Source organism: Saccopteryx leptura, chromosome 11 (genome assembly GCF_036850995.1).
Source record: "Saccopteryx leptura isolate mSacLep1 chromosome 11, mSacLep1_pri_phased_curated, whole genome shotgun sequence".
NCBI classification, from domain to species: Eukaryota; Metazoa; Chordata; class Mammalia; order Chiroptera; family Emballonuridae; genus Saccopteryx; species Saccopteryx leptura.
Genome location: NC_089513.1, coordinates 472,322 through 497,596, shown reverse-complemented (window position 1 = coordinate 497,596; position 25,275 = coordinate 472,322). Strand labels below are relative to the sequence as shown.

Here is a 25,275-nt window from a genome sequence, read left to right as displayed (position 1 = left end):
GAGAAGTGGAATTAGGTGAGAGAAGTGGAAATAATCCCTGCTTGTATCACAACTGGGATCCACCCAGCAACCCCATCTGGGGCTGATGCTGGAGTACTGAGCTATTTTTAGCACCTGAGGCTGATGCTCTCCAATAGAGCTATTCTCAGTGTCTGGGGCCATGCTCAAACCATTCAAGCCACTGGCTGTGGGTACAGAAAAGGGAGAGAAGGGGGAGAAGAGGTGGAGAAACAGATGGTCACTTCTCCTGTGTGCCTTGACTGGAATTGAACCCAGATGTCCATACACCAAGCTGTCATTCTATGCACTGAGCCACTAGCCAGGGCTCAGATGTGCTTTTAGTTAGATCACTAGATGGCTGACAGGAGAACACACCTGAGGCTCCAAAGCTGGAGGTAAGGTAGGTAGGTGCCTGTGTTGGTCTTCCATCCAGGAGATGATGACCTGAATGTACACATGGGGGTAGGGCTGCAGTTGAGGGAACAGGTTGGAGAATTATTTATGATGTAGAAATGGAGAAAATAAAGCACAGGTAAGCAAGTATACTGCTTACTGTAAGAGAGGCTGCTGAGGAGGGGATGATGGGCCCAGTTTTTAACATTTTGAATTTGAGGTGCCTGTGAGACACCCAAATGGAACTGCCCAATTAGCAGCCAAAAAAATAAAAGTGAAACAAAAAGGTGGAGATACTGATTTGTAGTTGAAACAATGAGGTTTGAATATGTGTGATGAGCAAGAGAGAGTATGCAGAGTAATCAATGAAAGGGATAGGGTTTTCAATTCCTAGTACCTGGCTTATAGAAAGGGTAATAAATGTGGTTGAAAAATGAACAAAAGTGGGCAGGATTCTGGAGACCAATGTTCAAGGATGGATTGAAGAAGGGAATCTGATGAAGATGCGAGGAGCAATCAGAGAGGTTGGAGAAGATTACAGAACATGTTTAGGAGTTGTCAGGGAGAAAAGGACTTCAGGAAAGGGAAAGGAAAGAAGGAGTCAACAAATAGTTATTGGGTTCAACGAGGTGATTGGTGATCAAGGCGTTTCTACAGAGTGATGAGGGTCAGGGTGAGAGAGCACAGGATAAGGAGTAGAGGGAGCAGAGGTGTTCTTTGGAGAAATGTGATATTGTTCTCATTGGACTATGGCAGAGGGGAAGGCTTTGAGTTTACTTTCCATTACATTTGTAATTTCTCAAAGGAAGATGTATTGGGATACCATACCCATTTACCTCTGTAATTCAATATCAAGTTAAATGACAATTCATAAGTATAAAGGGCAAGCTATCCTTCAATTATGATAAATCAGACATTTATTTGGTGCCTGTTATATTTTTAGTCGCTAGGCTAAAACTGAGCGAAGATACCAGTAGAGAGAGGGGATGACTGGACAATGAGGTGTTGTCAGGGCAGGCAAACAAGGTCCAACAATGCATGAGCAGATCATGAACGTGGGCAGATACATCCTCTGAAACAAGCTCTAAGGTCAAGGTGGTTGTTGAGGAAATAGGTATGCATGTAAGAGCTCGGAGGTGGAGGGAGACCAAGTCTGATGGCTTTGGTGTTCTGGAAGGAGGAGCAGACAGGACCTTCCCCTGAAAAGAAAGTTAAGGAGGCACAGGTGTTGCCCAGGGAGCTTCAACGAAGCTAGAAAGATCTAGAATAGTCTTTGAAGATGGGTCTAGGATAGAGACCTGATAAATTAAAATCAGGTATTTGCATGCACACCTGGCCTCATTAAACTGCAAGCACCCGGAGGGCACTGTGTTCCTTCTATTCCCTGTGGGCACTTGACTCAAAGACCCAAAGACATTTTGAAAGCTCCTACCCCATGTTTTCACTCATTTTGAAAAATATATTATTGCTTCACAATATTTAATAAATCTGGACTGGGCAAAAGTGAATTTTAAGGCCATTTAGGAGTTTTTACAAATGTATGCAATTAACCTTCAAAACATATAGTGGCTCTAACTTAAAAATCAGAATTCTCAAAAAAAGGTGTGACAAACTTGCTTAGCAAAGAATAGTCAGGAGACCCTGTCCAGTCAGTTCACCAAGATGTGTCAATCAAGAGCACACTTGCAAAAGTTCTGATAGCCCAAGTTCTACTCTCCAATGACAGGGCAGGATTCTTCCCATAGCTAGTTTCCTATTGGCTCTGATATGTGGGTGTGGCCACCATTCAGCCACTAGCTCCACCCCATTCCATACAAATGAGCCAAAGCTAAGGTGAACCCACGTGATTGGACACGTGATTGATGACAATCCCTTCAATGATGTCATTACATACTAAAACTCTCACGAGAGTTTGCACAAGGCTGATGAGGGGCTGTCAAGCCAGTCCACTGTGTCAGGAAAGGGGTCTAGGTAAGGGGCTCCTGCAGGATACCCCCACTTCCACCATGAAGTCTCCAGTTCAGCTTTAAGCAGGAGCCCTAAAGGGTCTGTGAGGCCTAGCCCAGGGGGTGGGGGGGTCTCCATGCACCCTCTCCTCCCATTGGCTGGCTGCCCCGATATGTAAATGAGGTCTCACGTCACTTCCGGAGGCAAATCGAGCGCCATTTTCTCTTTCTGGCCGAGCTGGGAGGAGGGGACAGGGTCGCGCGGGGGTGGGCGCGCGCCGAGGCGGGGGTCCCGCCGCGCGGGGCGGAGGCGGGCGCGCGAAAGGCAGCGGGGAACGCAGCGGCGCTCCGGGCGCCCAGCGGTAGGTACGACCCCATCCCGGCCCCGCGACGACAACCCCCAGCCCTGCCCGCTAAGTCCCTGTGGTCGCCCCGCCCCGCCCCGCCCACACCGCGGCCGCCTCGAGTCCCGCGGCGTTCTTGGGGCGGCGGGTTCGCGGCCCGAACGGTGCCGGTCGTCTCTCCGCGTCACGTGGGGCCGGAGGTAGTCGCGCGGGGCGGAGCCCGGTAGGCGGAGGGGTTCGGGGTCGGGATTGGGGACATTGGGCCGGGGGCGGGGAGCTGGCGGTGGCGGAGGAGCGATGGAGGGGACGATGCGGCCGGGGGAGGGGACGGGCCAAGGGGCGGGGTCAGGCGTAGGACGGCCCCGGTTCTTCCCCAGCCTGTCCCGGGAACGACTGCAAATGTGGCCACGAAGAGGCGGTCAGACCTTAGTGCGGTGTCTCCTCCAGAAGGAAAAGACTTTCTGAGCATCAGCTGACAGCCCTGGTCCCTGGACCCTGGTCCCTGACGTGAATAGGGATGGTTGATATGCAGGTGTTAACATTAACATTTTAACATTTCATGTGCCTGTGCTGACTGCGTTGACGTAGATTGTTTGCAAAATTTCTGCGAACATTTGGGTTTGAAATGTCAGAAATTATAACTGCCACTTCACATAGTGCGCAGTTGCAGAATGGCAAATGATTCACTATTTTAAATGTTTTCTTTGCATTTGAATGTGACTTGCCTGAATGCTGTTCAGACTCGCTCGAATGAGAGGGCACGCAGGTTCTATCAGATGAGTAGGGCTTGGAGTCTGGGAAGCGTTGGTGTGCGGCGCGTGTGTGAAGGGATCCCACGTAGAAACAGCAGGGTCGCGAAGGGCGCGCCTTCACCTCTGGTTGGAGTTGAGCTGTGTGGGGAGACTCAGAGCTGCTACTGGAGAGCTGGCCACAGAACAGACTGGTTGGCGTGGGCACTCGGTCGAGCCTGTGTCCTGTAAGTGGGGAAGAGGCAGGTCTGTGTCAGAAAAGGAACTGGTGCTAGTCCCGAGGGTGGACACGTTCAGGTGTCTGATTTAGAGGTGGGAAGTGTGTGAGGGCTGAATTTAGGGTTAGGGATGGATGATTGCTTGTGGGGGACCTGCTGCGATTTTTAGCTGAAGAGATCCTGGTACACCTCTTTAATTTGAACCCAGGTTTGCAGTGTGCTGTTGGTGAACTTATGGTTGTAGTCACTTTGTGGGGCTGTGTCCCCAGCATTCCTCATGCCCTCCACTGTCACACACCTGTTAGGGCAGTGTCCTTTGTATGAGGAAAGAGGAAGCCTCATAACTTGCTGAAGGCCACATGTTTGGCAAGGGATTTATTTGCCTGTTTGAACCCAGACCTTCTACGTATGGCACAAATATGTGTTTTTTTAAGGCCTGTATGTCAATGCTTGGGACATTTAATTTAGATTTTTAGATATATATCAATAGTAGTAAACTCAGTGCTTTTCTTTTTCTTTTATTTTGTATTTTTCTGAGGTTAGAAGCCGGGAGGCAGTCCTACAGACTCCTGCATGCGCCCGACTGGGATCCATCTGGCATGCCCACCAGGGGGCAATGCTCTGCCCATCTGGGCCCTTGCTCCATTGCAGCTGGAGCCATTCTAGCACCTGAGGTGGAGGCCATGGAGCGGTCCTCAGCACCCGGGCCAACTTTGCTCCCATGGAGCCTTGGCTGCGGGAGGGGAAGAGGGAGACAGAAAGGAAGGAGAGGGGGAAGGGTGGAGAAGCAGATGGGCGCTTCTCCTGTGTGCTCTAGCCGGGAATCAAACCCAGGACTTCCACATGCCAGGCTAATGCTCTACCGCTGAGCCAACCAGCCAGGGCGCTCAGTGCTTTTCTTGTTGAACTCATCCTCACAACAGCTTCATGGGGTAAGTTGTATGTAGTCGCCCTTTTCACAGGTTGGCAACTAAGGCCCAGAGATAAACTTGCCAATGATTGCACAGCTAATAAACTGTGGAGCTGCTTTGAACCTGGGTAGTATGGCTCAAGAATCCTTGCTGGTGAAATCAACTATGTTTTGTTGCCTCTCAGGTGAAATTCTTTTACAAGTTAGATTTCATAGGAACACAAAAGAAAGTTCTGTGACTTAAAAGGTATTTATTATCTGATTGACTTTATATTTTGTATTTTGTATTTATTGGTTTTTAAAAATATTTTTAGTGAGAAGAGGGGAGGCAGAGACAGATTCCCGCATGCACCTTACAGGAATCCACCCGGCAAGCCCACTAGGGGATGATGTTTTGCCCATCTTGCTCCGATGCAACCAGAGCCATTTTTTTAGCACCTGAGGCGGAGACCATGGAGCCATCCTCAATGCCCAGGGCCAGCTCTCTTTAATGGAGCCATGGCTGCAAGAGGGGATGAGGAGAGAGAGAGAAGTGAGAAGGGAGAGGTAGAGAAGCAGATGGGCACTTCTCCTGTGTGCTCTGACAGGGACTCGAACCAGGGACATCCACACCCCAGGCAGACGCTCTACCACTGAGCCAACCAGCCAAGGCTTTATTTTATTTTATTTTATTTTATTTTTAAATGAGAGGAGAGTAGAGGAGAGGAGATAGAGTTCCGCATGCGCCCTGACCAGATCTACCCAGCAACCCATCTGGGGCAGATGTTCGAATCAACCTAGCTAACCTCAGCACCTGAGGCCGCTACCCGAATCAATCAAGCCACTGGCTATGGGAGGAGAAGAGAGACAGGTGGGGGAGAGGGAATGGAAGAAAAGCAGATGGCTGCCTCTCATGTGTGCCCTGACCAGAGAACAAACCCAGGACATGCACATGACGCTCTATCCACTGAGCCAACTGGCGAGGGCTGACTTTATGTTTTAAGAGTGTATTTTTTCCATCATAGTGTAATTAATGGAATATTCTTAAATGGTCATGATACTAAACAACAATGAAAGAAGCCCTTTAAGTGACGCTTTGGGAAATAACAATTTCTTGTACACGTCAGTGGACTTTTTTGTAGTTCCATGTCTATCCCACACCATGAAATTAAAGGTAATTTACTGTGAAGTGAGGTTGATGGATTAATGCAGCTCCATTAGTCTGCTATTTCCTAATGAGCATTATTTACAGCATTGACAGACATTATGTACAGAATTAACTGAGTACTAAGGATATATGAAGAACAGCATCATTAGAGGATTTAAAATATGAAAACAGGCCCTGGCCGGCTGGCTCAGTGGTAGAGCGTCGGCCTGGCGTGCAGAGGTCCCGGGTTCGATTCCCGGCCAGGGCACACAGGAGAAGCGCCCATCTGCTTCTCCATCCCTCTCCCTCTCCTTCCTCTCTGTCTCTCTCTTCCCCTCCTGCAGCCGAGGCTCCATTGGAGCAAAGATGGCCCTGGGCACTGGGGATGGCTCCTTGGCCTCTGCCCCAGGCACTAGAGTGGCTCTGGTCGCAGCAGAGCAACGCCCCGGAGGGGCAGAGCATCGCCCCCTGGTGGGCAGAGCGTCGCCCCCTGGTGGGCGTGCGGGGTGGATTCTGGTCGGGCACATGCGGGAGTCTGTCTCTCCCCATTTCCAGATTCAGAAAAATACAAAAAAATAAAATAAAATATTAAAACATTGAACAGTTTCTGTCCTGATTAATCCCCTGGGTATTTTGTATGGAATCTTGCATCTTAGAATGGATAAATTGTTGTGAAACTCAGCTACTTTTACACAAGTGATTGGCAACAATAGACTAGGGGCTCTTGAAAGGTTATGAAACGTTTGTAATTTACCATATTTCCCCATGTATAAGACGCACCTTAATTTTGGGACCTGAAATTTGAAAAAAAATATTACATAGTTATTGAACTCAAGTTTTATTCATCATAAAATTCGTACAACAACTCATCACTGTCAAAACTCCCATCCATTAGCTTGTCTTCATCTGTGTCGAATGACAAATCACTGGCTTCAACAGTGAGCACAAAAGCAAGTGCGAAAAAGCAGGAAATGCAAGTTAAAAATATCTGCAACCACTGTATAAGATGCACCCAGTTTTTAGACCCCAAATTTTTCCCCAAAAAGGTGCATCTTATACAAGGGGAAATAAGGTACTTATGTTTTATTTTTTGTTATCCTTAACCAGTTAGCAAACTGAAAAGGGGGAAGTTTTTAAAAATGTAAATTAAAGAGGGATCTGTGTGTTTGTTTTGGGGAAATCACAGTAACAATGTTGAGGGAGTAGGGGCACTTAACATTTGAGAATAAAAGTTTCCTATTCTCCAAATTTAAGAGAGTTCCTTAACTCTGCTCCTAAGCCTTGAACTGGTACTACAGAGCCTGTCTAAAACTTGCCCAATCACAGTACCTCCTCCTAAATCAACCATTCTGCAGCTGCTTCCAGGAACCAGCCCATGAAATCATCCAATCCCAAAACTGCTCAGAATGTCCACAAATTCCTGTTCTCCATTCTTCTCAATACCTTGTAATAATATCAGTGCTTGCTAGGTAAGTAAGGCCAGACTTCATAGCAAGCAATAAACTTGGCTTTCTTAGGATAGAAAGGATAGTGGAACTTTCGGGAGGATATGAATCAAGCAAGTCTTATTGATTGGAAAGCATCTAACAATTTTATTGAGCCTGACCAGGTAGTGCCACAGTGGATGGAGCGTCAGTGGATGGGATGCTGAGGACCCAAGTTCGAAACCCCGAGGTCATCCAGCTTGAGTGTGGGATTACAGACATGACCCCATGGTCACTGGCTTGAGCCCAAAGGTTACTGGCTTGAGCAAGGGGTCACTGGCTCAGCTGGAGCCCTCCCCTACCCCTGTTAAGGCACATATGAAAAAGCAATCAATGAACAACTGAAGTGCTGCAACTACCAGTTGATGCTTCTCATCTCTCTCCCTTCCTGTCTGTCTCTCCTTCTGTCTCTGTCTCACTTAAAAAAAAAAAGTTTTTTGTTTTTTTTTCATAAGTGAGAAGGAGTAAGACAGACAGATTCCCACATGAGCCCTGATTGGGATCTACCTGGTAAGCCCCCCATGGGGCAAGGCTCTACCCATCTAGGACTATTGCTCCATTGTTTGGCAACGGAGCTATTTTAATGCCTGAGGTGAGGCCCTGGAGCCATCCTTAGTGCCTGGGGCCAACTTACTCCAACCAAGCCATGGCTGCAGGAGTGAGGGGAAGAAGCAAGAGCAGGAGGGGTGGGGAAGCAGATGGGCACTTCTCCTGTGAGCCCTGACTGGGAATCGAACCCAGGACGACCACACACTGGGCCAATGCTCTACCACTGAGCCAATCTGCCAGGGCCAATTATTGTTTTGGTAATAAAAAATAGGCACATTAGTTTACCTGGCTTTTGTTTTCTTTAAATTTTGCTGATTTTGTTTTTAGCTTTTATAGTTTACACATTAACAAACTTTTTTTGAAATAGTTGCAAAGTTATGGAAAGTTGCAAGTACAAAGAGCTCTTCATACTGAATCATTTGAGGTTGCCAAAGAAGAATGCTGCATCACCCTAAATATTGTCTTGTTTCCTACAAATAAAAACATTCTCCTACATATCCAGAATACAACAAGCTAGGAAATCAGTACATTGTTACCACTGAAGTTTTCCCAATTGTTCCAGTAACATTTATAGTAAAAGAGTTTAGATAGGACTGCATGTTGTATTTAGTTATGTAGTTTCTTTTGATCTGGAACAGTTTCAGTTTTTACTTCCATGTTCTTTCTTTTTTTAAATGTATAATTCATTGATATTTAAGTTCACAGAATTGTACAACCATTACCACAATCTAATATTACAATGTTTCCAGCGTCTCCCCTGCCCCCCAATCTGTCTATTTGCAGTCAGTACCTGTTCCCACACTAGCCAATAACCAATCTACCTTCTCTATCTGGAAATTTGTCCTCTAGATGTTTCCTATAAATGTAATTAGACAATGTGAGGACTTCTGATAGGTTCTTTCACTTAGCATCATTTTTTTAATATTGATTCATGTTATAGCATGGGTCATTACCTAGTTTCTTTTCATTGCCAAATAGTATTCCATTGAATGGCTATTCCACATTTGTCTATCCAGGCGTTCCCAAACTACGGCCCCCGCAGGCTGCATGCGGCCCCCTGAGGCCATTTATCCAGCCCCCCGCAGCACTTCCGGAAGGGGCACCTCTTTCATTGGTGGTCAGTGAGAGGAGCACTGTATGTGGCGGCCCTCCAACGGTCTGAGGGACAGCGAACTGGCCCCCTGTGTAAAAAGTTTGGGGACTCCTGGATTCATTCAACATTTGATGGACCTGTGAATTGCTTTCACATTTTGGCTACTATGAGTAATGTTACCTTGTATAAGCTGGACAATTTGAATATTATAGGCTAGTTTTTTAAGATATCTTTTAATTTGGGCTTGTCTGTCAGACTTCTGTGAGTTACTTTTTTTTGTTAATAAGTATTTTATTGGGGAGGTGCTTGGAAACTATGTAAATATACCAGTTCTCATCAAACTTTCAGTTTATTTAATTATAACACCATGGTCTTAAGTTTATATTCAAGTGGTTTATGCCTTAGTTATTGCTATTTACCAAATCACCCCAAAACTTGGTAGAATAAAACATTTTATTTAAAAAGCTCAATAATTCTTTGGGTCAGGAGATCAGGCAGGAGTATGGGAGGTGGCTTGTTTCTGTTCCTCAATATCTGTTGAAGACTCTTGGGCTGGGGTTGTCTTGACAGGGTCCTGAGAGACATCTTCACTTCCATGTGTAATAGCTGATTGTCATGTAGTCACCTCTGGGCCAATTGAGCTTCTTCACAACATGATGTGTGGATTTCAAGTGTGATGGTCCCCAGAGCACAGGTAGAAAAGTACGCTTTTGTGGTCTAGCCTTGGAAGTAATGTGGCGTTAATTCTGCCATACTTTATTGGGCGAGGCAGTCATAAACTTCTGTCCTGGTTCAAGAGGGGTTGGGGTCATAGATGCCCTCATGTTTTGGAAGGTGTGTCAAAGTCATATTTGAAGTAAAACACGTGGTATAGGAGATAAGGTTGCATTATCTTTGGAAAATTCAATGCTATAGGCTATAATCTGTTACTATTATTACTTATTTGATGCTCAAATTGTCCCGTATTTGATTTGTGGGACTGTCTTTAAGCTGGATTTTTTTTTAGTCCTTTTGACATGTCCCACCGTTCTTTGACCAACTTCCTTATTTTCTGGCACAAGATGTTCTGGTAGCAGCTTGTCTTTTCCATGCTCCTCAAATTGGACATTTTTCCAAGGAACCCTTTTAATGGAAAGTAGTATTTAGAAATTGAGATTTGGGCCCTAGGAATGTTCACTACTACTGGGGTGTGCAACTGCTTCTAGTCTTTTTAACTTTTTTTTAATTTTTTTATTTTTATAGAGACAGAGAGAGAGTCAGAGAGGGATAGATAGGGACAGACAGACAGGAACAGGGAGATGAGAAGCATCAATCATCAGTTTTTCCCTGCGACACTTTAGTTGTTCATTGATTGCTTTCTCATATGTGCCTTGACTGTGGGGCTACAGCAGACCAAGTGACCCCTTGCTGGAGCCAGCGACGTTGGGTCCAAGCTGGTGAGCTTTGCTCAAACCAGATGAGCCCGCGCTCAAGCTGGCAACCTCAGGGTCTCGAAACTGGGTCCTCCGCATCCTAGTTCGATGCTCTATCCACTGCGCCACCGCCTGGTCAGGCTGTCACAAAATTTTTAATGGACTGGTCTGCAGACCGGTGGTTGAAAAACTGATATATGCACATTTATTTTTTAATTTTTATGCATTAAAAGGATTAAGATCACACCTGTGCCTTCTTTTCCATTGCAGGGTTTATTTATTTATTTATTTATTTGTATTTTTCTAAAGCTGGAAACGGGGAGAGACAGACAGACTCCCGCATGCGCCCGACCAGGATCCACCCGGCACGCCCACCAGGGGCGATGCTCTGCCCCTCTGGGGCGTCGCTCTGCGGAGACCAGAGCCACTTTAGCACCTGGGGCAGAGGCCAAGGAGCCATCCCCAGCGCCCGGGCCATCTTTGCTCCAATGGAGCCTTGGCTGCGGGAGGGGAAGAGAGAGACAGAGAGGAAGGAGGGGGTGGGTGGAGAAGCAAATGGGCGCTTCTCCTATGCGCCCTGGCCGGGAATCGAACCCGGGTCCCCCGCACGCCAGGCCGATGCTCTACTGCTGAGCCAACCGGCCAGGGCCCATTGCAGGGTTTATTTTAATTTTATGCTTTCTTAGATATTTTTTTACACTTTTTTTTTTTTTTTTTTTTTTACAGGGACAGAGAGAGAGAGTCAGAGAGAGGGATAGATAGGGACAGACAGGAACAGAGAGAGATGACAAGCATCAATCATCAGTTTTTTTTTTCGTTGAAACACCTTAGTTGTTCATTGATTGCTTTCTCATATATGCCTTGACCGCGGGCCTTCATCAGACCAAGTAACCCCTTGCTCGAACCAGTGACCTTGGGTCCAAGCTGGTGAGCTTTTCTTTATTTTTCCTCAAGCCAGATGAGCCTGCGCTCTAGCTGGCGACCTCGGGGTCTCGAACCTGGTTCCTGCGCATCCCTGGTCAGGCTCAGATATTTTTTAAATGCATTTATTGAGATGTAATTTATATAACAGTTTGCTTATTTAAAATGTACAAAGCTCCCTGGCTGGTGGTACAGTGGATAAAGTGTTGGCCTGGAGCACCGAGGTTGCCATTTTGAATCTGGGGTCGCCAATGCTGAGGTTGCTGGTTTGAGCCCTGGTCACGGCTCATATGAGAAGCAATTAATGGCACAACTAAGTGGAATGAGTTGATGCTTCTCTCTCTCCCACTTCCTCTCAAAAAAAGGTTTACAGTTCAGTGGCTTTTAGTGTGTTTTCAGAGTTGTACAAGCATCACTACATTCAGTTTTAGGACATTGTCGTTATTCCAAAAAAAATGTTCTTCTCAGTCCTAGGCAGCCAGTGTTGTACGTTCTGCTTCTACATATAATTTGTCTGTTCTGGCCTGACCTGTGGTGGCGCAGTGGATAAAGCGTCGACCTGGAAATGCTGAGGTCGCCATTTCAAAGCCCTGAGCTTGCCTGGTCAAGGCACATATGGGAGTTGATGCTTTCAGCTCCTCACCCCCTTCTCTCTCTCTCTTTCTCCTCTCTCTCTCTCTCTCTCTCTCTCTCCTCTCTAAAAAATGAATAAATAAAAAAAATTGTATGCATTAATTTGTCTGTTCTGAACACTTCTTGTAGATAGAATCAGTCAACACATGAGCCTTTGTGTCGGACCCTGTCCCTGAAGGTCATGTTCCCCAAGGCCCATTTAGGTTATTGTAGCCTCTGTTGGGACTTCATTTTTCAGGGCCAAATAGTATTCCAGTGTTTGGATACACCACATTTTCTTGATCTGTTCATCAGTTAATGGACATTTGAGTTATTTCTACTTTTTGGTATTATTAATAATAGTACCACTGTAAACATTCTTGTATATATTTTTTTCTTTTTGACTTTTTTAGAGGGAAGAAGGGAGAGATAGAGAAGCATTGTTTGTTGTTCCACTTCTGTATGCATTCATTGGTTGACTTTTTTGTGCCCTGACTGGGGATTGAACCCACAACCTTGGCATGCCAGGACAACACTCAAACCAACTGAGCTACCTGGCCAGGGTACAAGTTTTTGTTTGGATGTTTCATTTCTCTTTGGTAGAATTGCTGGCCCGTATGGTGCCTCTATGTTTAATCTTTTGAGGAGCTGCCAGACTCTCCTCCAAACAGGCTATAAAATTTTACATTCTGCCAGTTATGTATGAGAGATGTTTCCCAGCGTCCTTGCAGACACTTGTTCTTTTCTTTTTTTCAAAAGTACAGCCATCCTAGTAGGTGTAAGGTAATTATCTCATTGTGGTTTCTATTTGCATTTCCACATGGCTAATGTTGTTTAGTATTTTTTCATGTGCTTAACAGCCATTTGTACATTGTCTTTGGAGAAATAGCTATTCAGATCCTTTGACCGTTTTTAGGTTGGTTTGTTTGTCTTTTAATTATTAAGTTAGAGTTATTTTTATATTCCAGGTATAAGTTTCTTATCATATGACTTGGAAACCTTCCTCCTATTTTGTGGATTTTCTTTTTGCTTTTTGCATGGTTTCCTTTGAAGCACCAAAGTTTTAAATTTTTGTGAAGTCCATCATAGTTTTTTTGTTGTTGCTGGTGCTTTTTGGTGTCAATATCTAAGAATTCATTGCCAAATCCAAGGTCATGAAGATTTATGCCTACGTTTCCTTCTAAGAATTTTTGGGTTTTTTTTTTTAAGTGAGAGGAGGGGAGATAGACAGACTCCCTCATGTATCCTGACTGGGATCTACCTGGCAACCCCCGTCTGAGGTTGATGCTTTAATTAACCAAACTATCCTCAGCATCCAGTGCCAATGCTTGAACCAGTTGATCCACTGGCTGCAAGAGGGAAAAGGGGGAGAGAAGCAGATGGTCGCTTCTCTTGTGTGCCCTGACCAGGATTTTAACCCAGGACATGCATATATCGGGCTGACTATCCACTGAACCACCAGCCAGGGCCTTTTTTGAGAGTTTTCAAGTTTTAGTTCTTAGATGGAGACATATGATCTATTTTTGTGTATGATATAAGGAAAGGGTCAACTTTATTCTTTTGCATGTGTTTGACTAGTTTACTGAGCATGATTTGTTGAAAGTTACTCTTTTCTTAGTGTTTTACCAACCCTGTTACTTATTATAGTTTTGTTTTCTTCCTCATAAGGAAAATTTCAAAAATGTTTCAAATTCCTGTGGAAAATCTTGACAACATCAGGAAGGTACGGAAAAAGGTGAAAGGAATTCTTGTGGACATTGGTCTTGACAGCTGTAAGGAGTTACTGAAGGTAAGAGGACATCAGTAGCAGATTAAGAGCAGACAGTGATCATGGAGATGCTGGGGTTGGCTTTTTGGAGCTGAGATTTGAACTGGGAGTTTTGGAAGAATAGGTAAGAGTCCTTACGATGGAAATTGCTAATAATTGAAATGACTTCCTGAGAGCATCATTAGTTCTAATTTATGTCTTTCTGACTTAAATTGAGTTATTTTAAGCTGTTCAAGTTATGTGTTGTGTGTGTGTGTGTGTGTGTGTGTGTGTGTTTGTGTGTATTTTTCTGAAGTGAGAAGCAGGGAGGCAGAGACAGACTCCCACGTGGGCCCAACCAGGATCCACCCACCCAACATGTCCACCAGGGGGTGATGCTCTGCCCATCTGGGGTGTTGCCCTGTTGCTACTGGAGCCATTTTAGTGCCTGAGGCGGAGGCTATGGAGCCGCCCTAAGCACCTGGGCCAACTTTGCTCCCATGGAGCCTTGGCTGCAGGAGGGGAAGGGAGAGACAGAGAGGAAGGAGAGAGGGAGGGGTGGAGAAGCAGATGGGCACCTCTCCTGTGTGCCCTGGCCAGGAATCGAACCCGGGACTCCTGAACATCAGGCTGACGCTCTACCACTGAGCCAACCGGCCAGAGCTCCCAGTAATTTTTTTTAATTTATTGATTTCAGAGAGAGAGAAAGGGAGAGAGAGAGAGAGAGACAGAAACATCAATCTGTCTCTTGTGTGCTCTGTCCAGGAATTGAACCGGCCACCCTGCATATTGGAACAACACTCCATCCAACTGAGCCCCCTGGCCAGGGGCTTAATTTCCCAGCATTTTTAGAGTAATGAATAAATGAGGATGCATACATGATGTGGTAGGGTGTTTTTTATTTCTGATTTGTGAATTTAATACATTTGGTCTTCAAAAAGTTTAAAAATTAAGGTCATAGTCACACTACTGATGTTGTGTTTTCTTATAATTTTATCCTTTCTTGTAACTTTAGAATATATGGCTGGCATATCTAGTAAAGAAATAAAAATTGTTGAATAAGCCCTGGCCAGGTGGCTCAATGGATAAAACATCAACCTGGTGCTCCAGAGGTTGTGGGTTTCACCCCCTTATGAGAATGAGAAGCAATCATTTGAATGCACAACTAGATGGATTAACTAGCTGAAAGAATAGGTTGATGTGTCTCCTTCCTCTGTCTCTCTCCCTCTCCCTTCCTTCCCTCCACCTCTCTCTCCCGTTCCCCCCTCAAATCAATGGGAAAAAATTTTAAAAATGTTAAATAAGGCATGCTGTGTAGCTTTATAGCCATTGATATCTATGCATGTTTTATTTATAACTATCCAAATGGGGACCTTGTCAGCTTTGAATTTTTTAAAGGTGTAGAATTTGATTCAAGGTATTATTAGCCTAGGAAGATTTTAATTTCTTAATTTTCAAATTGCAAACCTTCAACCAGATTGATTTTATTTATAAAAAGGCAGTCTGAGCTCTGACTGGGGAGCTCAGTTGGTGAGAACATTGTCCCAATATGCCAATATTGTGGTTTTAATCCCTGGTCAAGGCATATGAGGGAAGCAACCAGTGAATGTTCTACTAAGCAAAACAACAAATCAGTGTTTAAAAAGTCAGTCTGATACTGAAAAACTAATTAATTACCAGGATTCTCATTAATGGTCACCTAGTAGACAAATGTTAATTTCCAAAGGGCCCTATAAGGTTCTCTGCTCAAACATTACCACCCCAAAGAGCTCTTCCCTTTTAAGATGTTGCCCTCTCCTCTGTATTCTGTTCTCCTACCTGCTCTGTTTTTCTTCAAAGCTCACCAGAACCTGAAATTACTCATTTATTATCTGTTTTCTACATGTAAGGATAAGAAGATAATGGCCTTACTATGTTATTGATTGTACTGTGATCAGAATTGTGTCTGGCACATGAACACTTAAATATATATGTATATGTATATATACATTGCTCACAACAATTAGGGGATATTTCAAAATGAATATGAAGCAATAAAATATCCCCTAATTGTTGTGAGCAATATATGTATACACACACACACATTTTAACATTTTATTTATTTTAGAGAGAGGAAAGAAAGAGAGAGAAGGGGGAAGCAGGAAGCAGCAACTCATAGTAGTTGCTTCTCAGTGTACCTTGACTGAGCAAAGGGTCATTGGAGCCCTCAAGCATTCCAGGTCGATGTTTTATCTACTGTACCACAGATTAGACAACAATTTTTTTTTTTTTTTTTTTTTTTGTATTTTTCTGAAGCTGGAAACGGGGAGAGACAGTCAGACAGACTCCCGCATGCGCCCGACCGGGATCCACCCGGCACGCCCACCAGGGGCAACGCTCTGCCCACCAGGGGGCGATGCTCTGCCCCTCCGGGGCGTCGCTCTGCGGCAACCAGAGCCACTCTAGCGCCTGGGGCAGAGGCCAAGGAGCCATCCCCAGCGCCCAGGCCATCTTTGCTCCAATGGAGCCTTGGCTGCGGGAGGGGAAGAGAGAGACAGAGAGGAAGGAGGGGGTGGGGGGTGGAGAAGCAAATGGGCGCTTCTCCTATGTGCCCTGGCCGGGAATCGAACCCGGGTCCCCCACACGCCAGGCCAACGCTCTACCACTGAGCCAACCGGCCAGGGCCAACAATTTTTTTTTTTTTTTTTGTATTTTTCTGAATTTGGAAACGGGGACGCAGTCAGACAGACTCCCACATGCACCCGACCGGGATCTACCCGGCGATGCTCTGTTGCAACCAGAGCCATTCTAGCACCTGAGGCAGAGGCCATGGAGCCATCCTCAGCTCCCGGGCCAACTTTGCTCCAATGGAGCCTTGGCTGCGAGAGGGGAAGAGAGAGACAGAGAGGAAGGAGAGGGGGAGGGGTGGAGAAGCAGATGGGCGCTTCTCCTGTGTGTCCTGGCCGGGAAGCAAACCCGGGACTCCTGCCCACCAGGCCGATGCTCTACCACTGAGCCAACTGGCCAGGGCCTAACAAATATTTTTTAATGAATCAATGAAAGTAAAACCCAAGTAGAGAGCAATTTCTTTTTTTTTTTTTTTTTTAATTTTTAAAAATTTATTCATTTTACACTGAGGAGAGCGTCCGAGTGGTGTGGAAAGTGGGGTTGAAGGAGTGTAAAACCATCCAGACTGCAGACATCTCTCCAGTTCGCTGCTCGGCCCCAGGTCCTGGGCGGGAGATGCACCCACTAGCCTCGGGGTCGGCCCTGCCATCGGCTGTCCCATTGCTAACGAGGCCAGCACATCACTGCGGTTTAAGTATATTGTAAATAAAGACAGAATCTGGGGGGGCGGAAATTTATTCATTTTAGAGAGGAGAGAGAGTAGAGAGTATGAGAGAGAGAAAGAGAGAGAGAGAGAAAGTGGGGAGGAGCAGGAAGCATCAACTCCCGTATACTGCCTTGACCAGACAAGTGCAGGGTTCTGAACTGGTGACCTCAGCGTTCCAGGTCAACACTTTATCAACTGTGCCACCACAGGTCAGGCTCTTTTTTTTTTTTTTTAAGAGAGAGACAGGGATAGACAGAGAGGAAGAGAGATGAGAAGCATCAACTTATAGTTGTGACACTGTGTTGTTCATTGATTGCTTTCTCATACATGCTTTGACTAGGGGGCTCCAACTGAGCCAGTGACCCTTTTTACTCAAGCCATTGACCTCGGGGTTTCAAACTTAAGAAGGATAAGAAGACAGTGACCTTACTATGTTATTGATTGTACTGCGATCAGAATTGTGTCCTCTGTGTCCCAGGTTGATGCTCTATCCATTGCGCCACCACCTGGTCAGGCTAGAGATTACCATTATTAACATCTTATATTTAGCCTTCTTTTTGTGTGTCTAAATGCATGTATATATGTATAGTCTTTAACCACAATGAGCTTATATTGATCGTGCTTTTTTTTTTTTTTTTTTGTATTTTTCTGAAGCTGGAAACGGGGAGAGACAGTCAGACAGACTCCCGCATGCGCCCGACCGGGATCCACCCGGCACGCCCCTCCGGGGCGTCGCTCTGCCGCAACCAGAGCCACTCTAGCGCCTGGGGCAGAGGCCAAGGAGCCATCCCCAGCGCCCGGGCCATCTTTGCTCCAATGGAGCCTTGGCTGCGGGAGGGGAAGAGAGAGACAGAGAGGAAGGGGGGGTGGAGAAGCAAATGGGCGCTTCTCCTATGTGCCCTGGCCGGGAATTGAACCCGGGTCCCCCGCACGCCAGGCCGACGCTCTACCAATGAGCCAACCGGCCAGGGCGATCGTGCTTTTTTTATTACTTTGCTTTTTTTGGTTACATTCATCTTTCTGAGTCATTAAATGTTTTTCTTATCTATCATTCATTTTATATTCAGATTTCTCTCACTTTTTGCCAAATATTTTTTACAATTGGTTTGTTAGAACCAGGACTCAGTCTGGACTCCATAGCATCTTTGTGCTAGATTCTTAGTTACTCCACCACCCTGGTCAGCATGGCCCTCCCAAAGCCAATGCCTGTTGCCCTTGGTCCTCACGCACTTGGAGCTCCTACTTCATAAGCCCAGCATCCTGAGATTCTTCCCAAAGTCCTCGCCACTGATGGAAGGTGGTGTGCACTAATGTTTTTTCTCTCTTCTAAAAATTACTTGTGGGAAATGTCATCTATTTCTTTTTTATTTATTTATTTATTACAGAGACAGAGAGTGGATCAGAGAGAGGGATCGACAGGGACAGACAGGAATGGAGAAAGATGAGCAGCATCAATCATTAGTTTTTCATTGCACGTTGCAACACCTTAGTTGTTCATTGATTGCTTTCTCATATGTGCCTTGACTGCGGGCCTTCAGCAGACCGAGTAGCCCCTTGCTGGAGTCAGCGACCTTGGGTTCAAGCTGGTGGGCTTTTGCTCAAACCAGATGAGCCCGCGCTCAAGCTGGTGACCTCGGGGTCTCGAACCTGAGTCCTCTGCATCCCAGTCTGACGCTCTATCCACTGCACCACCACCTGGTCAGGCTGTCTATTTCTAATAAAAGTATAATTTTAACTTGGATTACTGGACCTTTTCCTCAAGTCTCACACTTAATGGGTGCTGTGTCACAGTCTGCTCATGGGTTGCCTTTTTTTTTTTTTTTTTTTTTTTTTTGTATTTTTCTGAAGCTGAAAATGGGGAGAGACAGTGAGACAGACTCCTGCATGCGCCCGACCGGGATCCACCCGGCACGCGCACCAGGGGCGAAGCTCTGCCCACCAGGGGTCGATGCTCTACCCCTCTGGGGCGTCGCTCTGCTCTGCTGCGACCAGAGCCACTCTAGCGCCTGGGGCAGAGGCCAAGGAGCCATCCCCAGTGCCTGGGCCATTTTTGCTCCAATGGAGCCTTGGCTGTGGGAGGGGAAGAGAGAGACAGAGAGGAAGGGGGGGGGGTGGAGAAGCAAATGGGCGCTTCTCCTATGTTGCCCTGGCCGGGAATCGAACCTGGGTCCCCCTGCACACCAGGCCGACGCTCTACCGCTGAGCCAACTGGCCAGGGCCATAGGTTGCATTTTCATTTCACTTTTCCTGTGTAGATTTCTTGGTGCCAAGTAATCCCATCATGTTGTAATTAAATACTTCTTTGCTGAAATTGCATAATGATTTCTCTCTTTTTTTCCTTTTTTTAAAGGACCTTAAAGGCTTTGATCCAGGAGAGAAGTACTTTTATAACACATCATGGGGAGATATTTCTCTCTGGGAACCTTCTGGAAAGAAAGTGGTATGTATTTTTGTATTTGCTTTATGTTTCTCAGAAGTTGAGGGTAAGGATCAATTCAGTCCTGAGGGACGTGACCTGTGCTGGGGCTGCTGGTGAGTGAGTGGCACGGGGTGTGGCCTGAGAAGACTTATTTTCCCGCCCGTGGCTTCTCTTTTTATTTTTAAACAGCATCTTTTTAAAAAGCAGAGGCATTCTTACTTCAATGAAGTCTAGTTTATTATTTTTCCTTTTACGGATCCTATTTCTGGTGTCATATTTAAGACATTTTCTCCCCAGATCCAGAGATCTGTCCCCACACTAACTATAACAGTTATTAGTGAGTTCTGTTGGTGCTTTCATTGAGTATGATTTTTGCTGACTATCTTGGTATTTAATACAGTATTTCATTGAATATGAGACACCATTTTTCAAGAAACCCTGAATAAAACTAAACTACTTCACTTAAACTGTGTACCACTGAGTCATCATTTGTAAAGTATTCCCAGATTTCAGGGATATTAACGTATGTAAAAAAAGTCTCTCAGAATCTTTGAAATATGGGGTTTTTAGTTTGTGGTAGTCTGTTGCCCTGGGTTTATTATAGATCCTACCAGAAATGCTGGAACCTAGGGTTTTGCTAATTGCAGAGAAGTAGTGACATATTATGGAATGTATTTGGATGATTTCTCTGACCTGTGGCCCAAGAGGATGAAGAGTGTGAGTAGGAGAGAGAGGGTGACAGTCACAGAATTTGGACTCTCTGTGTGGTGTATGAGAGACTGATCATGAATGTGCAGATCTGGGAGAGGGGCTGACCCGTGGACAAAGTGTAACAAGGAGCAGTGCCCGCACATGGGGCAGTCCCTGCATAGCCCTCAGTGGGACTTCTATGGAATGTTCAGTCTGTCCAGGTCTCGCTGTCCTCTGCGGAACTGGGCCAGGTGTTCTGTGGTTCACCGCACTGGGGTCTGGAGACTCATGAGACCAGAGGGCTCACTCCTCTCACGTCATCACACATCAGTGGTTTACTGCATCACACTCCTCCACTGGCCAGAGTGGCTCCGATGTTTGTGCTTACCCCCGGAGCTTGTTGAATTCCCGCACATATACCTTAAAGAAAAAGTCCGTATTGTCAGCACTGTATTCTGCAGCCTGAAGCTTACCTCAGAATTATTGGTGGTGACTTAGGGGTAGTCCCTGCTGCTTTCCCATTTGTTACATAGTTTATTGGATTCTTATACCTGGGGAGCACTGTTTGGTTCTTATCTTTCTAAGAATAGAAATGGGGGGAATAAAAGGTAGGAATGATGGATTTCACAGTTTGCAAGTTAGGTTGTTTGTAGATAAATTCCAGAGGTTTTAGAATTTGGACTAGAAACAAGATTAGAGAAATAGGATGAGAAGGGGAGAAAATAGCTATCTTTGCAGAGAACTAAATGAGTTTATTTTCATTGATGTACTTAATTCAAAGTGTAGGACTAAATCATAAGATCTGTGGTTTTAGTGGATGGTTTAGAAACAGGTCACATCATGTGTTTGTACAGACTATAAGCTAAGAATAGTTGTTAAAATTTTAAATGTTTGAAAAGAAAAAATGAAAATAATACTCTTTTGTGACATGAAAATGATGTGAAATTTGAAAGAATGTGTAGTTTTATTGGCCCAAAGCCGTGCTTATGGATGTTCGTGTTATCCGTGGGTGCTTTTGTCTTACCAGGCAGTGCTGAGCAGTCACCACTGGAGCTATTGGGTGTCCCTCGAAGCCTAAAACAATGGCTCTCTGGACCTTTAAGAAAAATTTTGCCCTGGCTTAGAACTCACAGTGTCCTCTGAGGGGTGATAGTGTTAAATTATCTGGCACATTCGGAGAAAAAGAGTCAGTTACTTGTGACCTGCAGAGGGTGTTGGACAGCTTTATTAAAATGATGCTTGACTTTTTCTTTTAACAGAGATACCGTACAAAACCGTACTGTTGTGGCCTCTGTAAGTACTCTACAAAAGTGCTCAGTTCATTCAAAAATCATTTACATCGCTACCATGAAGACGAAATTGACCAGGAGTTGGTGATCCCTTGCCCTAACTGTGTGTTTTGCTCTCAGCCCCGAGTGGTGGGGCGGCACTTCCGGATGTTCCACGCACCTGTGCGGAAAGTCCAGAACTACACAGTGAGCATCTTAGGGGAGGCGAAGTCGTCTAGGAGTGACGTCATCAGTTTTACCTGCTTGAAGTGTAACTTTTCAAACACGCTGTACTATAGCATGAAGAAGCACGTGCTGGTAGCCCATTTTCACTACTTAATTAACTCCTACTTTGGCCTGCGAATTGAGGAAATGGGTGAGCACCCCAAGACTGATGATCCCCCTTCTGCAGAGAAGATGCCGCCCTCTGACAAGTATTACTGTAAAAAATGCAACACCAATGCCAGCAGCCAGGATGCATTAATGTATCATATTTTGACGTCAGATATACATAGGGACTTGGAAAATAAGCTAAGGTCCGTGATTTCAGAGCACATTAAGAAGACTGGACTTTTGAAGCAAATGCATATTGCTCCCAAACCAGCTGCTGCACATGTGCCCATCCCAGCAAGCAGTGCTCCTGGTGTCCCTGCCACGTCCCCTTGCTTTCATCTTCCCTTGCTGCCAAACAGTCAAAGCCAGACCACCATCCAGCCAGTCGCGGGCACAGCCCAGCCAGTGACAGTGGCCTCTGGCGCATCTGGAAGCCTTACCCACTCTCCTCCTGCTGCTGTCCAGTCCCATGTGACTTTGGTCTCCAGCCCCCTGCCCGGGGCCCAGAGCAGCCTCCCTCAGCCACCCTCTGCACCGCAGCCTGTCTTCCTGTCTCACGGGGTCCCACTTCATCAGTCCACTCACCCTCCTGTGCTGCCCTTGAGTCAGCCAATTGGACCTCTCAGTAAGTCTGTTGGAACTGGTATTCGCCCCATGAACCAGACCATCCGCCCAGGGGTTTTACCCCTCAACCAGCCTGTTGGGTCCATAAGCCGACCAGTTGGGTCTGGAGTTCTTTCAGTAAACAGACCGGTTGGGTCTGCTGTCCTTCCTGTCAGTCCCTCTGTCACACCTGGGGTTCTTCAGGCGGTCTCACCAGGGGTGATTTCTGTGAGTCAGACTGTCCCATCTGGTGTCCTTCCTGCAGGCCAGATGACCCCTGCTGGGGTTATCCCTCCAGGACAGACGGCAACTTCAGGGGTTCTCCCTGCTGGCCAGATGGTCCAATCTGGGGTTCTTCCCATTGGCCAGACTGCTCCGTCAGGGGTTCTCCCTACTGGGCTGACTGTCCCATCACGAGCACTGCCTCCTGGACAGACGGTCCCTCTGCGGGTTCTCCCTGCAGGCCAGGTAGTCCCACCTGGGCTCCTTTCTCCCAGCCAGACAGTCCCATCCAGCATTCTTCCTGTGAGCCAGAGTGGGAATTCTGGTGTGCTGCATCTCAGTCAGCCCGTCATGTCCGGAGTTCTTCCTGTGAGCCAGCCAGTGAGGCCTGGGGTCTTGCAACTTAACCACTCTGTGAATACCAATATTCTGCCTGTGAATCAGCCTGTTAGACCTGGCGCTTCACAAAACACAACTTTCCTGACATCGGGTTCCATTCTCAGACAGCTAATACCTACAGGGAAGCAGGTGAACGGGATTCCCACGTACACACTTGCCCCAGTATCTGTCACTTTGCCAGTGCCACCTGGAGGCGTTGCAGGTGTTGCCCCACCCCAGGTCCCCATCCAACTCCTGCAGTCGGGTGTAGCTGCACAGATGGCCAGTCCCATGACTGGCATGCCCTCTCCTCCAGTAGTGGTGAGTACAGCTCCCAACATGCTCATTCAGCCCTCTTCTGCGGCAGAGGCGAACCCCGTGCTCAAACAGGCGAAGCAGTGGAAAACTTGTCCAGTTTGCAATGAGCTCTTCCCCTCCAACGTCTACCAGGTCCACATGGAAGTGGCTCATAAACACAGTGAGTCCAAATCTGTTGAAAAACTGGAGCCGGAAAAACTGGCTGCATGTGCGCCCTTTCTGAAGTGGATGAGAGAGAAGACGGCTCGGTGTCTCTCTTGTAAATGCATGCTGTTGGAGGGCGAGCTCATGCAGCACCTCCTGACACACGGCCTGGGCTGCCTGTTCTGTCCCCGCACTTTCCATGACCTGAGGAGTCTCTCCGAGCACAGCAGGACCATGCATCTGGGGAAGAAGAAGGTACCTATGGATTACAGTAACAAAGGTTTCCAGTTGGATACAGATGCCAATGGCAACCTGCTGTTTCCCCATCTTGATTTCATTACCATGTTGCCAAAGGAGGAGCTGGGGGAGCGGGAAGTCTACTTGGCAATACTGGCTGGGATACACTCCAAGTCGCTTGTGCCCGTGTACATTAAGGTGAGGCCTCAGACGGAGGGTGCGCCCGGTGCCCCCAGCAAGCAGGCGTTGACCTGCCCCTTTTGCTTTGGCACCTTTGTGACAACTGAGGCGTATGAACTGCATTTGAAGGACAGGCACCACATCACGCCAACAGTCCACACAATTTTGAAATCCCCGGCCTTCAAGTGCATCCATTGCTGTGGGGTTTACACTGGAAACATGACCCTGGCGGCCATCGCCATCCACCTGCTGCGCTGCAGAAGTGCCCCGAAGGATAGCACCTCCGACCTGCAAGTCCAGCCGAGTTTCATTGAGAACAGCGAGGTGCTTTTGGTCAACGGTGAGGTGCTCCACGACTCCAGCTTCTCTGTGAAGAGAAAGCTGCCTGACGGCCACAGTGGGGCAGAAGACCAGCGAGACAGGGAGCAGCAGCCTCTGCTCATTAATACTGACACAGCCCCGGCTGCAGAGAAGGTGACGAGTGTCATGCCTTTTAAAAGACAGAGAAACGAAAGCAGGACAGAGGGACCACTTGTTGTTAATGATGAGGCTCTTCAGATTTTAGCATTAAACCCCAAGAAATACGAAGACCGTTCTTATGAAGAAAAAAAGCAATTTCTTAAAGACTATTTCCACAGGAGACCATATCCTAGTAAAAAGGAAATAGAGCTGCTGTCCTCACTCATGTGGGTGTGGAAAATTGATGTGGCTTCATTTTTTGGGAAAAGAAGATATATTTGCATGAAAGCAATAAAAAGTCACAAGCCTTCTGTCCTTTTAGGCTTTGATATGTCTGAACTTAAAAATGTTAAACACAGATTGAACTTTGAGTATGAACCACAAAACTTGTAAGAAAAAATTAGGAAATTAGTAGTTATTTTCAATTGAGATTTTTTAAAATGTTATTTTCTTCACTGTATCTTGAACAAGTCAGTTTCAGTGGTCTTTATGCTGCTCTTTAGATGTATTTCAGGTGCTCAGCAAGATTTCCATATGAAGTGATAGTTCTTTTAGTTATTATTCCTGCACTTGGATTTTGTCACAGTTATTTTCAGTTGTTTTCCTCTGTCAAGTAAATAAAATTTTTTGATATTTTGTGCACATTTTGTTTTCGTAGTAGTGTCAGGGTCGAATAATAAAAACTGCAATCTACATATGTTTGTTATTTTTCATTTAAGGAAATTTCAGCTTGTTTCAGAATACTTAATTAACTGCAAATTAAAGCTTTGGCCTCCCTGATCTCCACATGTAGCTGTAAATGTTGCCGTGAATGTGAGCACAGACTCTGTGACGTGTGCGGCACCTGAGAGTGCATGGCGTTCACTCTGCTGATCGCTTCTAAGATATTTGCTTATTAGATTATAATTTTCATTTTTTTCAGGTTTGTCTTAGCCGTATTTGATCATAACTCAGAAAACCAAATGTTTTCGTTTGTTAAAAAATATACTGAACCTGAAGTCTAGTATTTTAGCTCATAGGTCAAGAGTTATTTTACAAATAAAGTAATTCTGTAGGTATAGAAACACTTTTCAGTGTATGCTTCCCCCTCTTTTTGACATGGTGATATGTCATGTTTCCATTCAGAGGTAAGACAATAAGTCTTTTAGTGCCTTTAGAATAAACACTGAAAATACATTCACAGACTCTCCTACTGACCTAACTAGTC

The 25,275-nt window shown here is 45.9% G+C and overlaps 1 protein-coding gene across 5 annotated transcripts; it reads left to right on the top strand.

Annotated features, from left to right (window-relative positions):
• The first annotated feature begins 2,573 nt into the window (after positions 1-2,573).
• Positions 2,574-24,710, top strand: ADNP2 (ADNP homeobox 2). Of its 5 annotated transcripts, XM_066352475.1 has the most exons (5): positions 4,227-4,582; positions 13,426-13,546; positions 19,168-19,257; positions 21,186-22,380; positions 22,447-24,710. In XM_066352475.1, the coding sequence occupies exons 1-5, from the start codon at positions 4,578-4,580 to the stop codon at positions 24,459-24,461; spliced, it is 3,426 nt and encodes a 1,141-aa protein (XP_066208572.1). In that variant the 5' UTR covers positions 4,227-4,577; the 3' UTR covers positions 24,462-24,710. The 5 variants fall into 5 exon arrangements, with proteins under 5 accessions (XP_066208573.1, XP_066208574.1, XP_066208572.1 ...); XM_066352476.1 differs by lacking the exon at positions 4,227-4,582 and adding an exon at positions 2,574-2,705 and having other exon boundaries at positions 21,186-24,710; XM_066352477.1 differs by lacking the exon at positions 4,227-4,582 and adding an exon at positions 2,616-2,701 and having other exon boundaries at positions 21,186-24,710.
• The last annotated feature ends 565 nt before the right edge of the window (positions 24,711-25,275 follow it).

Excerpts from the sequence above, each read along its gene's own strand:
- ADNP2 (XM_066352472.1), top strand. Across the intron at positions 13,547-19,167 it reads GCTGTAAGGAGTTACTGAAG|GACCTTAAAGGCTTTGATCC; the intron begins GTAAGAGGACAT and ends CTTTTTTTAAAG. Across the intron at positions 19,258-21,185 it reads AACCTTCTGGAAAGAAAGTG|AGATACCGTACAAAACCGTA; the intron begins GTATGTATTTTT and ends TTCTTTTAACAG.